The 18,073-nt window shown below is 33.9% G+C and overlaps 1 protein-coding gene across 2 annotated transcripts in view; it reads left to right on the top strand.

Annotated features, from left to right (window-relative positions):
- Positions 1 to 18,073, top strand: part of LOC129807943 (voltage-dependent calcium channel subunit alpha-2/delta-3) — a 100,925-nt gene that overhangs the window by 55,125 nt on the left and 27,727 nt on the right. For both annotated transcript variants that reach the window (XM_055857558.1, XM_055857559.1), the window contains exons 4-8: positions 13,669 to 13,927; positions 14,035 to 14,270; positions 14,351 to 14,635; positions 14,746 to 14,826; positions 15,332 to 15,751. In XM_055857558.1, coding sequence (XP_055713533.1) covers positions 13,669 to 13,927; positions 14,035 to 14,270; positions 14,351 to 14,635; positions 14,746 to 14,826; positions 15,332 to 15,751 — 1,281 coding nt within the window. The remainder of the gene's footprint in view (positions 1 to 13,668; positions 13,928 to 14,034; positions 14,271 to 14,350; positions 14,636 to 14,745; positions 14,827 to 15,331; positions 15,752 to 18,073) is intronic.

An 18,073-nucleotide genomic window follows, 5' to 3' on the forward strand; every position in this document is an offset into this window, starting at 1 on the left:
TATTTCGTTGCTCTTATTGAATATTTTATGAAAATATACCTTATCGATCGGGGAAATATAATTTATGGCACAAAGTAACATTTTGATATAATGTGCCAACGTTGAATTCAATTTGGGTGGTATTTTCTAGAAATAAGTAAATTTTGCAAAATTGTTGAAATTTTCAGCAGAAATTATCTCAAGAATAAGTTTATGTAAGTTGAATCACATATTTATGAGTTTCCCATATTTTTTTGCACAAAATTAAGCAGTTTGTTAGGGGAAGATGGGGTTGGTCCACGTAGGATTGGGATATTACTTATGGCCTGTCCATACTTATAGCTTCCTCGAACAAATCTTTATTATATGTCGTAAAGTGATTACGAAGAACCACAAAATTCAGAATATTAGATGTTACGATAGCTCATCAAGGTTTTGTGATTTTACCAAATAATTTTGTGCCAAAAATTTCGACGAGGCCATAAGTATAGATAGGTCATGTAATCCTGCAACTCTATGGCATACAAAAATGTTTTTGCTTTCAGAAAATACTTAGTTCAGTATTTAGAAGTTGTGGTCTTAGTGTTTAGAAATTGAGAAAATATAACAATCTATGTGATATTGCTTACGATTGCGACCAGCAACCTATGAAAATCCTATGATATCCATGAGAAATCCGAACTAGCCACCCACACAAAGAGCTCATAGGGATTTGGAACATCGAACCACTTTTATTACCTCTTGTAGAAGACTGTACCAATACTTGAAAGAACAATATTTACAAATTCTAGAAGTTTTCTAGAATGATCAAATCAACAAAGGATGATTTGATCAAAGGATCAAATCAACATGTTCTATTATGATAATTGTGCATTGAGAGTTTGAAATTTGATCCATCCTTTGCAAAAGGATCAAATTTGGATCAATTTGATCCTTTTATTTTTACCAAGGGATAGTAATTCTAGCAGTTTAACCTTGAATAACTCTTTGAATTATTATTATTATTATTAATCGTATCGGGATATATTTTTTACATCCGGTGTTGAAAGAATGTGCTAAGTCCATTGAAAACTGCCCAGAAGCGCCTTTCGCGCGATGTGTATGCTTCTTCCGTGCCCTCGGAGTTTTTGGGCAGAGGCCTCGCATTATGTTACGTTTTATCACAGTGAAAATGTCTTTTCCTGACATTCAGTTGCTTGCACCGGGCGGGACTCGAACTAAAAATTCTGATTATCGAGTCAGATACCACATCCGTTCAAAACCCAACGATCTTTCCTATTGCGCCACTGAGATCCCCACTCTTTAAATAACAAAATACTATTTAAAAATAATTTATAAGGCGGGTAAGCATTTGTGAGTTATATGGAACCTATTTCTAAAAAATGTTACCCATAATCAGAATTATGGCTGTTAGAAACTGTTCTAGTTACCATTCAAATCGCCTTCTTGAACTTCTTGATCACTTCTAAATTTACTCCAGTCTCACTATTTTTTAACACCGTAACTTTAAGAGCTATGTGCATGATGCACCTACGACTAAAGCCGAGAGACGGCTTAACGTAATTACAATCAAATAATGATTGGACCACATTCCCATCAGTTTCGCACTATAAGCCGTCTCTCAGTTTAACCCGTAAGTCTGTCTAAGGCAAGAGTGCAGAAGTTCGATCTAAAACGTCGGAGAAGAAAGATACATGTAGACTAGGGTCTTTTGGGGATCTAGATGGATTGTTCGCGAGATCTTATTTATCCCCATAATCCCAGCAATTTATCAAATCGGTGGTTTATAAAGTCGAATACTGCATCACACATTCTAGCAGTTTAAGATTAACCTCAATTATTATCATTATTTTAATTACTATACATATATAGGGGGAAGTGGGCACTTTTGAAAGTGGAAAGTGGGGTACCTTTGAAATTGGGATTTTTCACCTATTTTTAAATAAAATTGAGCCCTATCGTGATATAATTTAGCTGCACAAACAAACTGAGAAGCCAAATTACTTTTTGATATGGCTCAATTCCACTTAAACATAGGAAAAAAATCTCAAATTCAAAGGTGCCCCACTTTCAAAGGTGCCCCACTTCTCCCTACTCTTAAATTAAAATAAGTTTTTAATTGCATAAAATTTAAATTTCGGTTTTAGAAAATCATTTAATTTGAGCAACATCAATCGCATGATTGTTTTTGCTACTTTAGAACTACCTAAACTACTAGAATGAGATTATACTGTTGGAATTTTTCCGTCTCTTCGTCTGTATGTTATCAGAGCCAGAAGCCAAATTATCACAGATAGTGACATGAAATGTTCAGGTTTAGGGTGCCCCCTAAAAGTTGACTAATGCATTACTGCCATAATATATTTCTTCCATCCCTCTCCTATACCCCAAAAGTTATTATATGTTGGCATGTATCAATACTTAAGGGGGCAGTCTAAATTGAGACGCTCAGAGTAGAAAGGAACTGTTTTAATAGGGAAATGCATACAAAGGAGACCACTTCTGCTCTGAGCGTCTCAATTACAAATTTAAAAAATAGATTTAATTATTTTTATACTTTAATGGATAGATAAAGCATCTAAGAATATACCTACCAAAACAAAAATTAGAAGCCAATTCAAAGTGTTTTCGAAGATATAGAGACGGAAACCAAGGACCGCCGAACAGACGTGCGAGTGCTTAGCTGAACATCGAAGACTTTTAATCACGTTTTTTTTCTCTTTTATTTTTTTTTTTACATTTTCGTCGAATTATGATGGAATAGATAGAAAAAATACTGACCGTTTGAAACGAATAAAAGATTATTCGCTCCAGAATTAAACTGTCTTCTAGTTGAACAAAAATAATTGTTGCACAACTATTTTTTTTATATTTTACTCAATCTTAATCAATTTTGATTTTTTGCAAGAAATCGATTTTTGCAAAAATCACAATTCATTCGAAAATCAAATCAAAAAATCGATTATTGGTGTTTTCCGACGGTTGATTCAAGTATTATCAATTCGAGTAAGCGTCGGGGGATGGGGCAGCTAAGAGAAAATGGATTCTTCCCAAAGCTTTCGACTCTAATTCCAAGCCTTCCACAAATGGTCAAATCTGTTCTCTTCTTGCTATGTCATACGTCTCCTTAGTTCACAGGGCATAGAATTTGGGGCACTGCACTTTTCCTTTCTAGTTATTTTCTCAATTTTCTTAGTAGGTTTTGTTCTGTATGTCTTTTTCTTGGTTTCTTAGTATGACAAAGCAAGAAGAGAACAGATTTGACCATTTGTGGAAGGCTTGGAGTCTGAGTCGAAAGCTTTGGGAAGAATCATTTTTTTCTGATAAACCCCTAATAAAAAAAAAGAAATTATAAATTAAATAGTGTTTAGATTTAAAATTAATGGATTATAAAATAAGGGATTTAGAGTAAATCACCAGAGATATCTCATTATTTGTATTACGAAACTGAAAAGTAAGAGTGTGAAATGAAGGTGATAAAACTGGGGATAAAAGTACTAAAAAAAAATCTCATAAAATTTGCTGTACTTCACAAAACATTGTACATAAGAGATGTACACTTTTGGTGATTGATGATGAATCTCCAAAAATTTTTCGTTGCTTTTGTGGTGAAAAACTTTTGCTTTAAATAATTTTCCATAGTATGGAATATTTGGAATATTTCTAGTGACTAATATGTGCGACAGAGAGAAGATATTTGCAAGTTTGTTGGGTGAAAATGTTTGAAGTAGGAGTTTTCCTACATAGTGCAGAATTGAAGAAAATTCAGCAAACTAATAGAATTTCTCGTGTTTTTGATATGTAAACTATACACAACTTTACTTACTCATAGAACAATTTTCATGAAGAGAAAGAGAAAATTTTGTAGAGCTTTTGGAAAAGTTGGTAATCATCAGATAATTGGTGAAGCAATTTTTCGTTATTAATTTATAAAAGAATTATCTTTCTTATTGCTCTTAAAAACTTGGTGATAAGTTTGAATTAGATATAAGCTGAAGATGAAGCAGATTTTTCATCATGCAAAAGTAGGAGCTTATAGTCTTCTGCCTTATCATCATGGTTCACAAAGTTCAATTTCAATTAGAATTCAACCCAAGAAGGGTAAAGATTAAAAAGAATAATAAATTTCCATCTCAATGCAGCCGCGAATAGAGGCTATACATATATATCTCGAAAGTGTTCTCATCGGGGAAATAAACAAGACATTTAAACTCTTATTCACCAATAGAAAGATTGAGATCTTTTGAGAGTTTTCCCAAGACCCTTACCACCGCGGAAAAAGTTGTTATTCTTGGTGGAAAAGGGCCCTCCCACTTCTTGGCAAAAAAACATTGAACAAGTGCGAGATGCCTGTAAATGCTTTCGATATAGAGTGAAACACGATAACTATTCGATAATGAATACCTTCTCTTCTGGATCAATATTTGATTAAAGTTTTCCTCTGGCAATTGTGTGGTGCAAATAAGAAGATGTGGGAGAACTTGAAGGACAAAGTGTGTGGTGGTGTTTCAAAGACGGTGATCGAGGGTGTTGAATGAGGAGGTTTTTGGGGGTGTAAAATTGGAGCAAAATTTTCTATTCTCCTCTCCGTATATTTTCTATTAAAAAATACGTGAGCTGAATTCAGGGTAGTTTTCATGGGAAGTTTTACGTTTTTATGTGTGTGTCTCCTTTGGATGCGCTGCTTTTCTCACATTTTCCCTATGTTGCTTTTTTTATGTCACTTTAGGGGTTAGTCAGTTGTTACCAATGCTATACATAAACACCTACACAATGTAATTTGTTGGTAGGAAAAGTTTAAGTAAAATCAGACACGACCTAAATTGTGAATAAACTGTGGAAAACTTGAAAATTTTACCGGAAATTTCTACAAGCAATCTTTTTCCTCTGAAGTTTGTCAGTTGTTTTTGAAAAAATCTAATAAACATTTTAGAAGTACAAGATTGACAAGCTGTCACTCTTAATTGAAGTACACTCAGTCCCGGCATTATGCACATCGGGATTATGCATCTGATGGGATTATGCAAGTTTGCCTACCATTGGGAGTTAATCTGTGAAATCATTTTTAAATACGCCTTAATGTATACTATTATTTTGTGACACGAGAATTCTGAAAACACTATGCTTATTTTTCAAAATAAAATTTCAATTTCTTTTATTACGGTAAATTTTTTTCAATTTTTTATCAATTTATTGACTTTGACCAAAAAGTACTGTTTGTTAATGCATTTCTATTAAACAGTTGAATTTTTTTGGTCAAAAGAAATCTCCTGTAGGTATGCAAATTTTCTCGATGTACAATGCCATTTCGCACATTTTTCTTGGTCACGAAAATGTGCATAATCCCGGGACTGAGTCTACTCCCTTTTAATACACGTAGTTCCTGAAATTATTATTCCATTTCCTAAAAATATTCATAGCCGATAACTGGGATATTTATTTCAGAACTAAGGAAAAGAATGGTAAAATTTTTGTTATTAAACAATCGATTAATCGACTGATATTTCTCACAGTATGGCGATTGACACGAATTTTCCTTGTCAAATTGAATAAAACTCTGTTAAAATATAATTATATCGAATTGTACCCAAGAAACAAATTCTTACTTTTTCCCTACATATTAATGACTAAATTCTTGAGGAAAATAATAAAAAATAAATTGAATTAAACATATCCTTCAAATTTTGGTCATTATTACGTAAAATTGTAGTCAGAAACTATTCCTAAAATTTAATTAAAAATTCGTATAGAAAATATTACTCCCTAGTTTTAATTCAAATCAAAAAAATATTGAGGATTTTTTTACGTTAAAATATAGTCAAAATGGCTTAAAATTGTAATAAGGCGTAACCACGATAAAATGATTCCCAATGAGAATGTTCCAAAATCATAAACTACATAATATTTAAAAAAAGAAAAATATTGTTTTTAACTTTACTTCAATGTAAATTAACATAGATAGACTGTTTTTTTATTCAAGTTTTTAATTTTCAAAATTTCACAGCTTTTTCTCGGTTGCTCTCATCAAGGCTTTTACAAGATCATTACCGAAGGTCTTGACCATTTTACTCCGCTTTTTCTTAAAGTCCTCGATATTCTGGACAGATTTGGCATTCTTCTTCGGATCGTTTTTGATAATAGCCCAATATCTCTCAATGAGCGAATTATTAGGGGTTTTGGTGAGTTCATCTCCTTGGTTACGTAACGAACATTATATATTAAAAAAAATCATTTTATTTCAGAAAGACAATCTGGTGGTACGAGAAACACCATTGATCGTTGATCCTTATAATTGAAAAATTACTCTAAAACCTCTAAAATAACCATAATTTAACGCATTCTTCACTCAAAGTCGTTTTGCCTGCCATCATTTCACACTCATCATAATATGATACTCTGACGTACTTAACCCTTTAAGGACGATGGGAACTCCGGTGTCTCATAAAGAAAATAATTTTTCCTGACTACCTAAAGTTATTTTTTCCTTATGTTTGTACGTAATTGCAAAGCAGAGGTTAAACAAATCTAGGATATTTTTTGCCAGTCTCCAGTTATTTGCTATATACTAAATATTTAAACTTAAAAATGGCGAATTTTTAAATTCTCTTATTGAAAAATGATTTTAATTATTTTTTATACTTAAATTTTTTTTAAGCAAAACCCTTTTGGGAATAAAAACTACATTACTCATACGTAATATTTTCATTAGTCTGAGAATTATTATTCATTGTTATTGTCAGAAAAATTACTTAAAGTTTCGGGTTATTTTTGTCCCTATCCCACGTAGAGGTAAAAAATGCACCGAATCAGACTCTGCTGAACTTTCCAAACTTTGTAGAACGTTTCACAAATTCTGTTTATCTGTTTAATTTCTATTGTTGATTTTCGGTCCGTAAAGTGTCTCGTCGTTAAAGGGTTAAACTTCTTAAATTAAAGAACTTCTTCTTAGAATCTAAACTAAGGTCATGAAATCGTAATCTGCTTATAATAAGTTTCTTGGGTATCAAATTCTCAGATTTGATTTCTGAAGTCAGTGCAGTGCAGTGGAATAAATAAATTCCTTCCAATCTTCCCACAAATTTTTCAGAAGAATTAATTAGATTTCGAAAATGAATTATGAAAAATTAATACTGAATCCTTGAATATTTTTTACAGAATAATACTAATAATCTACTATTAGTTACTAGACTGGAAATATTCTAAAATTAAAATGTTTCAGAATAGACAAAAATCAATTGCACTAGAATGCAATTGTTTTTTTTTTATTTTCCTTTTAAAAAATGAACATTTAATTTTCTAATCTAAAGCCAATTAACAGAAATCTTCCTCAATGAGCACCCCCTGGAAAATCACATCTAAAATTTATATAGATGGTACCCCGAATTAGAAGTGATCAAGTGAGACTTTACCTTAAATTGCTATACCCTTCGCATCTCCCTTATAGTGTTTTTGTAAACGATACTCTTACGATCAAGTCCCCACAAAGAGTTTTTATTCTTACACCCTTCCCTGAACCCCTCAGTTCCATTGGTTTCGCATGAACATTTTCTTGCCACACTGTGAACGACGAACAAAACCCCATCAATGCGCTGTAGATAGCAAATTCCAAATGTCTCTACGAACGACATTTCAACCTCCCATACCACCCAAAATGTGTGCAATGTGAGATGATTTGGGGGTGATGAGAAGGGGTGGCTGAAATGCCAAGTACGAGGAAAGTGTTGACGGGGAAGGTTGATTTTGGAAGCTGTTCTCTCTCCCACAGTTCTCACTTTTCCAAAAAACACTCCAGGCTTTCGCAGTTCGAGGAGAGAGATGCTTCGTGCGAGTGCTTGTTCACAAATTTCCATCCACTCGTCACTGGAAAACATCCTCGAACAGCCCAGAGAGCAAGAGAGAGTCTATAATGAAGGGGTTTTGATATGGTGGAGGATCGCTCTCAAAGATATAATTCATGTTACCGTGATTTTTATAATCACAGCTACTACAATGCTGCGATTCAGTAAAAACATATCCGATTGGGCTTATATTTACAGGGTATACTCTTCGAGCATCTTTCATTCTGGATATGGTTCTAGTGGTTCTTAATATACCAGTATAAGTAGTATACGTAGTGCTATTTTCAATTAGGAAAATTCGACTTATTTAAGATAATTTAAAAGCTTAATTTCACATTTGTTTTATTAGGTGAGATTCTTAATAATCTCACCAACTTCAGCTCTAAATCGAATTTGCATGCATTCCGAGTTAGCTTACATTAAGAATCTCACCTACATAAGCCGGTTAGGATTATCTGTCCCTTTTTAATTATTATATACTTTTTTATTTTGTTTTATTTTGAAAACTACATGGGGTCCCGGGATTACGCACTTCGGGACTACGCATTTGTCGAGATTATGCACACACAATTATGCATTTTTTGCATACCATTGGGAGCCAATTTGTAAAAAAAAATAAAAATAAGCCTTAATAATTAAAAAAAAATCGTTTATTAAGGTTTTTCTTTTTGAAACAAGTTATTGTAGAATTCAGGTCAAAAAATAGGGGAGACTGGGGCAAAAAGTCACAAATCGAAAAATTCAAAATTCAATATCTTCCAAGGTAAGAAAGATAGCGGCTCAATTTTTTTTTCAATAGATAGCCTCCATAGACCTTCTTCAATGTCGCAAGTTTCTTAGAATTCGAACAAAGAATTTAGAAAATAAAAAATATCGAAATTTTTAGCCCTATTTTTGAAATATTTTCCGTGCAGAAGATATCAATTATTAGATACCTATATTAAATTTGATGCACTGGTGAATATTTTCTAAATAATTTGGATTTTTTGAATACGAATCCGCTATCTATTTTAGAATTTCACAAAAGTTCTTTTCTCCAGAAATCCTTTTATTAAAAATGGCCACTTGGGGTAAAAAGTAACAAAAGTTATAGAGTCATAGAGCAAAAAGTAACAAAAAAGCGAAGCAAATGTGTGATGTCTCACGGCGAAAAGAAACGTCATCATCATGTCTCACCGCTTGTTTGTTTGCATTGGTCAAACGATTTGCAGTCTTTTGTGTGTGTGTGTTTTTTTTTCTAAAATAGCTTGAAAAGCACTTTTCTCGGTTTCTCACTTTTCACGCAGAGAAACCGGTGTTTTAGAAAGATGTAGATTAATAAATTTTCTATGAAAATATGTTCCCTAGGTATTTTTTCAAATTTACGAAAGCCCGTAATAAAGCAAATCAAAATATGATAATATCCCATACCTGGTACTATTTGCCCCAGAATTTTTGAGAATAGTCACAAAATTACCTTTTAGAAATTGGCTCGATAAACGTATTTCCTTACAAAATAGAGGAAAATTACTTTCACAAAGTTGTAGAGCGGTAAATTTCCCATAAAACTGCGCTAATTAGAAATTTTTGGAGCGCTCGAGTAGCTGGTAAAAAAATAAAATATCCGTTTTGTGACTTTTTGCCCCAGTCTCCCCTACTATTTAAAAGTAGTAGCGGTAAATTAAGCACCTTTGAAGTACTTTTAAAATAGGACTTTTTCGTCCTATTTTTTGCCAATTTTGAAATGAGCCCTGCCTATATGTAATTTAGCTTCATAATTGGTTTGGGAAGTAAAATTATTATCATAATAAGGTCCAGCTTCATTTAAAAATAGTAGAAAAATATCTTATTTCAAATATGCCTCAATTCAGTGGTGCCCCGGTGCCCCGCTTCTCCTTATCATTTTTCCATTTGCTGTGAAAATTCGTTTATTTTGTAATCAAAAAATAGTTCTTTATAATAATTTAGTAGGACTTATGGCATCACAAACCAAAAAAATTCCTAAAATAAGTTTGCTGAATTTTTGCTCTAATTGAGACTAATCCAGAGTATCAATAAATTTGTGAATTAATTAGTTTTGAAGGTATGACTTTCATGCAAATTTTTTAACAATCCAGATTCTCACAGTGAAAGAATCACAGCTTTCGTGAGCTAAAACGGATTTATTATTAACTTTCTATTGCAAGTAGTGCATTTGTCGCATTTCGTCCCATTTATAAGATGTTGTTGTCCAACGTTTCCGATTTTCCACACACTCAAAGCTCACTCCAAAGCTTTCGTTTGCTAACTCAATCAGTAGCTACACTTTGCCACTTTTCCTCCTCATCTCGAACATTTGAGGGATGTTTAAACAGTGAAAATCGTCTTTCCCATGATTTTGTGCTTTTCCTGCAAAACCCTTCTCATTTCAAATATCGTACCATCTTCAAGGCTTTTTTTCCTATACCATGTCTTTCAATTTTAGCATCGTGTTGGAAAATGCATCAAAATGCATCAGTCTGTGTCCCTTTTTTCAGCGTATATACACTCAATTGGAAACGAATTTTCTGGGAAAGGGATTCCATCCTCAAATATAGTGCTGCCTCGTAAATTGACGTTGAAGAAGAAATGGAGCATTTTAGTGTGTCTATATGGAGACGATAGTTGACAAATATTTGAGCTGCATCAGGAGACGGATTTTACCCACAATCTTCAAACTCAGATGTCCAATTTAGATAAACTAGCAATTTTCAGAGAGAGAGAGAGAAATTCATTATCATGATTAAACTTATAATGCCTGAAGAGCAATGACAAATTCATTTAGTGTGTAATAAGACATGAAAGATTAGGTAATGTCACACCAAAATTTACAATCTCTAATAGCATCTGTCCCTTGAACAATAAGGTTCATGAACTTTGAAGTTAGGGAAAATTTGACCATGTAAACTAGCCATTTCTAATCTCAATTTTTATTTAATACTTAAGTAATTTTCAAAAACACAAAATTTGAAGTTGAAATATGTAATGGTTGCATTGAAGTTGCCAATAGTAACAATAGAAACTATAGTAAGAAAAAAGATCTTTTTGATACTTTTGAAAAATTCTAAATTATCTTCTTTTGGAAAAGTTGCAGGTAGGGCTATTTTAAGAAAAGTTTAAAAAAAATTAAATTAATGTAAGTGTGCCAAATTCCGGCCAGCTTGCAATTCCGTCCAACTCTTTTGCTTCTCGAATTTCCATGAATTTTTAGTTCTCGCATACTTTAGAGATTATACAAAGAAAAAAATAACAAAAACATGTAGTTTCGACAAACGAGATGGTGTGAAAAAGGCTTTGGAAGAACTCCCGAAGGGCAAAGAACTATGAGAATGAATGTGGCCGAAATAAAACACCAAAGCCATGTCTACACTTTTATTCATTTAAAAAATGTATTAAGAATGATTTTAGGAACAATTAAGACGATAAATTGTCTACAAGATTCCAAGCAACACTCCTTAAAAAGAAGGAATAAAAAATTCTATTTATATTAAAAATATTACATTTCAAGCTTGCGTGCAATTATGTCGAAATTTGGCACACGTACCCTATGTCATATAACTCGGGACTATATAAGTGTATAAAAGGATTATACTGATTAATATTGGATTGTTTTCAAATTATTATTATTAACCGTATCGAGACACTTTATTTGTATTACAATGTAATCTTTACAACGTGCTCGTGTTGGAAGAATCTGCTGATCGTAGATCGCCCAGGAATGCCTTCCTCGCAGCGTGGATGTTTCTTCCATGTTTCCGGAGTATTTGGGCAGGGGCGGTGCATTTTATTAAAACGTAACAGTGAAGCTGTATTTTTCTAGACATTCAGATTTTTGTACCGGGCGGCGCTCAAACTCACAGCTGTGAGAGTCGAGTCAGAGATCTCACTGCCCAAGAACCAACGGTCTTTTCTATTGCGCCACTGAGATCCCCGTTTTTTTAAAGAACATATCAAATTCCAAACTTTGAATGCACATTTATCAGGAAAAAACATATCTTATCGTGAACTTATTTAGGGTAAAATGTTTCAGATGGTCAAAGAGAAAAAGGAAACCACGAAAAAAGTGCAAGGCTTTATATTTGAAAGTACTTCTTCGTTGTTTTTTTTCTTGGTTATCTAAAATTGTTAGGAAATCTCAAAGTTCCGAATTAGACATGATTCCAAATTACCCCATATTACCCCATTCATAACATATTTCTCTCATCTTGAACACAAAAGTTAACTTTTCAATATTTTATTCATTTATGAAACAATCGTTAAAGGAGTTGCTTTATACAACGCACTTCCCCGTAAGGCTTGTGACTCTCGTTTGGGAATTCAAAGGCATTTCCAGACTGGGTTTCTCTAATATCTTTGCTGTCTTCGTCATCTCTTCCTCAAATTTAGTAGTGGCACATTATTTCCTCACATTCTTTTTTCTTTTTTTCTTTTCTTTTTCCCTGCCATGCAATTGTAAGAGGATTGCAGCCTATTTTTCGTGGTTTTTCAATAAACTTAAACTTAAACTTAATCGTTTAAAATCGATACTTTTCGAAGTATCCAAGATGATCCTTTTACTTTTATTAAGTGTGAGCATTTCTTTTAAAATTACCACAAAAACTATTTTTTTCTACTTTATTATTTATTTTAAAACAAGACAGGCCTTCAAACCAAGCATCTTTTTAAAGGCTTATTTAGCATAAGAAAACAATCTCCATCTCCCCAAAACGGTTTAAAGGTTCCTTATTGGTAAAAAAAAAAGAAATAAAATTTAATATTAAAATAGTTGAGAATGCAGATTTTCTCATCATACTGGGCTACACTTACGTATTTAACCGAAAAATTAAGATCAACGTTAAGCCCAGGGATCGGTTTTCCATTTCGGATTCCGCTGCATTTAAGCCTTCACTTAGAGTAATTCTGAATCTCCATTTTTCTAATTAATTTAATTTCCAGGGATAGATTGAATTTGGATCATTTGGAAATATTTTGAAATTTCTAAACCAGCTGCATTGATCTCAATCATCAATGACATATTTTGTTCGAATATTTTTATTTATTAGTCGTATTTATTTTTTCGATCTGGAATCTAAATGGTAATTGATATCGACTTCCGATCTTAAACGACCCCTCCCCCCTATACGACCATAACTCTTTATTGTATAGGGGAGATTGTCCTTGCCTTTTTCCCCCTACCTCTAAAACCGCGTTATTTTAGGTTTGCTAATTATTCAAGATTATTCACAGAGAACTAATGAATTCGAGCATTACGTAAAGCTAAAACGTTTTGCAATCTTTTTTTTAGATTTTTGATGCTATATTTGTTTTTTAATTAAATCATTATGTTTGGTTTATCTTTGTTTTCAAAAAAAAAATTGTCAAATATAGTACGTTTTACTTTTTTAATAAAAACAGAAATGACTTTTCGTTTATTGGAATTAAGAAAAAAATCCGTTTCTTAAAGGAGAACTTAAAGGATAGTTCACTGCCTTATAGAATTATCTTTGTGGATGAGACATCGGGACCGAAAGCTCTGGCAAGACTTAAAAAAATGTGTACCGGAAAAGTCCCTGATTATAGAATTTTCCTTAAAATTTTTTTATTAATAAAAAAACTTTCAAGTTGAAATTTTGTTAACGAAATAGTTCTATTTTCCACTCTAATATAACATCATTTCACATTATGGTCCTTTCATCTCAGCGAACAATAAATGCGAGTTTTTAATTGTCCCTCTCTGTAGGGATTCGCAGTGATCCTATTATATTTTTTAGTGTAATAAATCATCTTTATGATCGTCATAAGCTCAGTGGTGGCATGAACTATACTATCATTCTTGTTTGTATTTAAATAAAAACAAACTTTTTTAAATAAACAGAGAATAATGGATTCAGCAGAACAAGCAGCCCTATCTTCAGAAACGGATCAAGAACCTCAAGCACAATCCCAAATTCACAATCCGGCAGGATCCGGGAATGGATTTTATGACTCTCGACATTTAAATGAATATGCATCGGATGGGAGACTGGCTGATGGTGCCAGAGAAATGCTTCTGAGACCAATGCGACGCTTCGAGAGTCTTCCCGTCAATTTAACCCTTAGCTCAATTCTCGTTCCTCCGGGAATCGATGTAAATGGTGAGTTGTGCCAGGAATTCCGTCTGGCTCATAGATATTCCTCAAATTGGATTGTGATTTATCATCTACTTAAATGCATGATAAACTGATCGGGTTTCTTTGCTCAGATGACGATGTACAAGCCTCGATAGCTTGGTCATCGCATCTAGATCCACTGTTTGCCAACAACATGGAAAGGGATCCGGCACTTTCATGGCAGTATTTTGGCTCAAGTACGGGATTTCTTAGGCGATTTCCAGGTACTGCTTGGCCTCCGGAAGGACAGAAAAGTGAAAAGGAGGATATAAATGATTTTCGAACGGAAAATTGGTTTGTCCAGGCTGCTTCTTCTCCCAAGGACATTGTAAGTTTTGGGGGATAGGTTTTATGAGTTGAGAGATTTTAAATTAGCAAATTCGTTGCTAAAAATGGATTTTGTTGCAGTTTATCCTCGTGGATGGTTCTAAGTCCATGTGCAGTTCGAGCAATCATCATTTGGCTGCTGCAACTGTTGGAGCTATCCTGGATACTCTGGGAGATGATGATTATGTGAATGTTGTGGCTTTTACGGATTCCGCAAAGGCTCTTGTTCACTGTTTCAGTGACAAAATGGTCAGAGCCACTCCGGACAATATCAAAGAGCTCAAAGTTGCCGTTCAAGGTTTGGAATGCGAGGGTTCGGGTAATTTTACGGCTGGACTGGAGACAGCCTTCCAAGTGCTACATCATGTGAGTAAAAGGATGAAAAGTATAACGCCAGACTTTTCAAATAGTTTCCCAGTAGATTTTTGATACTCAAACTGACCATCCCAAATTCAATTTAACACTTACATTTCCAGTATAACCAATCCGGACAAGGAAGTCAATGCAATCAAGCCATTATGTTGGTGACCACAGGCACTTCGGAGACACACGCCGATGTGAGTTTTGTTACATCTCACTCATCCTTCCTCAAATTGAAGGGGTAGAATGGGGTGTGGGAAGTATCTACTTGAAATTTCTCTGTCTGCACAAATGTAATAATTCATGTTCCTCTTCGTCTAACCATTGCCTTCCTTCCTTCCCTTCGTTCACACCATCTCTTTTTGGTCTCTCATCCCCATCAACCTCCCCAAAAATTGTTTCCCTCCATTCCCCCAAAGAGCTCCCGCTCTCTTACATATTCATTTTCTATGAATTATTATGTCGTCCTTTGCAAATGGAAAACAGTTTTCTCCTCAACAATAAATTCTTCGCCATTGCTCTCCACCTAAACTTTCACCGCCCACCATAAGCTTCCGGGCACACTATAAGGCGAAGGGGTGGACGGGGTGAAAATTTTCTGAAAATTTGCATTGCAATGCAGTAGAATTTTAATGAGCCACTGATGAAGAAAGGTATCTCCTTCACTCTTCAATGTCACTTTTCAATTTTCCTTCCAACCAGATTATTCGTCACTACAATCGGCCCCATATGCCCGTGAGATTGTTCACATACCTCATTGGGGGTGGTGATTCCGGGTCCAGGGAGGCACTACATACAATGGCATGCGACAACAAGGGATACTATGTGCAGATAAATAGCGTTGAAGATGCCAAGAGGCTAGTGCTGGAATATGCACTAGTTATGGCCCGGCCAATGGTGCTCTACCAAGCTGATCATCCAGTTCACTGGAGTCCAGTTTTTATGGGTGGCAAGAGTTCAGTCCTGGGGAAGGATGCAGAAAATAGACGACGTCTTGTGACGGCTGTGACGACGCCTGTCTTCGACAGGCGCAACCACTCACAACGTGTGGCCAATCTACTTGGGGTTGTAGGAACTGACGTCCCCATTGAGGAAATCCAGAAGATGATTCCCCAGCACAAGGTAAGATTTTCACTTACTTTAGCATTATTGAAAATTTTGAAAAGCCCTTAAAACCTTTCTCTTTTATTAAATTTATTTGTTAAATGTAAAATGCAGTGAAAAGTCTTTTAAATTTCGTTTCAAAAGATAAGGGAAAAAAACTTTTTTAAATATAAATATTAAAAGTAGACGAGACTTGTCCTTCAAATTAAAAATGTTTTTCACTTGTTAAAAAAAAGCAAATACAGATTTGAAAAAGCTAAGTCAGCTTATAAATGATGAATACTACACGACTTTCGACGGTTTTGGTTTTGGTTTTGATTTATTCCTCCCTTATTTTGCCGTTCATAGGACTTTTTCACAATTTTTTGCCTCTATTCCCATCTAAAAATTTTCAAAAATAAGAAAAATAAGACTACGAAAAATTGTGGAAAGGGACAAAAATTCCCTGAAGCGTCTTATGGGATGTCTAGTACCGAAAACCAGGATAAAAACCATGTTTTGCAAAAATAAACTATGCAAAAAGATCTTTAAAATAATTCTTTTTTTGAAAATTTAAAATTTAGAAGGATTTTATAAGTTTATTTTTCTTTTTGCGGGATAATTTCTTATTCTGACTCAGCAGTTTATTTAGGTGTGATTCCTTCTAATCACACCTATTGTAATCTTCGGATTTTCTCAAAGTGCTCCGATCGAGCTGCAATTCACAGGGTATATGTTTTGAACATCCCTGATGCCGAAAATCATAAGCCGGCAATTTCGGGTCCGGCTGCCATCCGGCCGTCCGTAGTACGCAATATCTCTGGTTTGGAAAGAGATATCTTCATATTTTTTTTAAACATATCTACTCGCGCGTACGACGATTTCTGTGCCATTAGTTTTTTGAAAAACCGGTTCTAAACCCGTTAAAAATTACGTTTTGTAGTTTATCTAGAAATCTAAGCATGCGATTTTGAAAATTTTATGTTTATGTTGTAGCCCAGAAAATTTAGACCAATTTTAAAAAAAAATTAAGACATTCGTCGAACAGTTCTCGAGATATTTCACTTTAAAGATTTCAATTTTAAGAAAATTTGTTAATAGCGTCAGGCGGGAAAAAAAGCGGGAGAAGTGGCGTCATACAAGCTTTTCCATATATAAAGCACTCTCTCTCTTTCTACATAATAAGTATATATTCGAAGATATGTAAGGTGACATATACCATTCGCGATCTGCGATTTTTTTCGCGGATCTTCGCGAGACGCGAACAACGGTAATGAATAACATCGCGGTTTCTTACGGGTCGGTGACAGAGGTTCTAAACAGATGTAAAGTTGAGGCCTTTATCTGTCATAGTTTCCGAGATAATCGACTTTAAAGATTTTCAGACACTTATGCATTTCTAATCCAATTTTCCTCATTAATAACGATAATATGCTTCATACACTTCAAGAATTACTAAACGAAATTTGCATTATTTATGTAGAAATATCGTTCGGGTTTGCCACAATCCAAATTTGCAATGAAGGAATCGCACTTCTATAAGCTGATCTAGGCTTATCACGGGCTTTTCTTTTGCTTACCGTTTATCGTATTTTCGTTTTATTTCTTCAATTTTCTTATTCACCTAGTGCCACCGAGTATGAGATAAGGTAATACAGTAATTGAGAATTTGCATAAGAATTGCAATGAATATGCGTAAATTTACGAAATACGGTGAGACTACGGCGAGCATTGTATTGTCAATGTGATTCTGGCCTTAATCCGGAACAACCTCCGTAAATCCAGTAAATTTTGATGAAACCTCAAAAATTTATAGAAATGTTAAAAACTCTTTGTAATCCGAAGAGCGAAACTCGAACTTCATCATGAACTCAGGGAAAACAAGAAATCCTCGAAAACCATTGTAACCTTTGATAACCGGTAAAAGTAAAATTTAGCCGACTTCTTTAACGTGCGAAAAAAATAACAAAAGATTACAAATTTGTGTAAATTGTGTACACAATTTTTACACATTTTGTGGAAAATTCTATTATGTAAATTTGCAATGAAAATCCTTGTGAAACATACAATAATTTTAAACTTCTATTTAAACTTAAAAGAGTTGTTCATGAACCATTTTAATATACAACCAAGTTTCATGTGCAGCATTCTGAGCATGGGAATAAATCTTATAAAGAATGAGAACTTTAGTAAGCTCTTGAAAATTTACTACTCTGATTTTTGAAGCAGGTTTATACATTAATGCCTGATTCAAAGCTTCCGACTAAGCTCAGTTAATTCCCTTATGTGCAAATGTTCCAAAAATAGAATTTCCACTTTAAATTTCTTTGAGGAAATTTCTTCTACAACCTAATGAACAAT

The sequence above is a fragment of the Phlebotomus papatasi genome, chromosome 3, assembly GCF_024763615.1.
Source record: "Phlebotomus papatasi isolate M1 chromosome 3, Ppap_2.1, whole genome shotgun sequence".
Lineage (NCBI taxonomy): Eukaryota > Metazoa > Arthropoda > Insecta > Diptera > Psychodidae > Phlebotomus > Phlebotomus papatasi.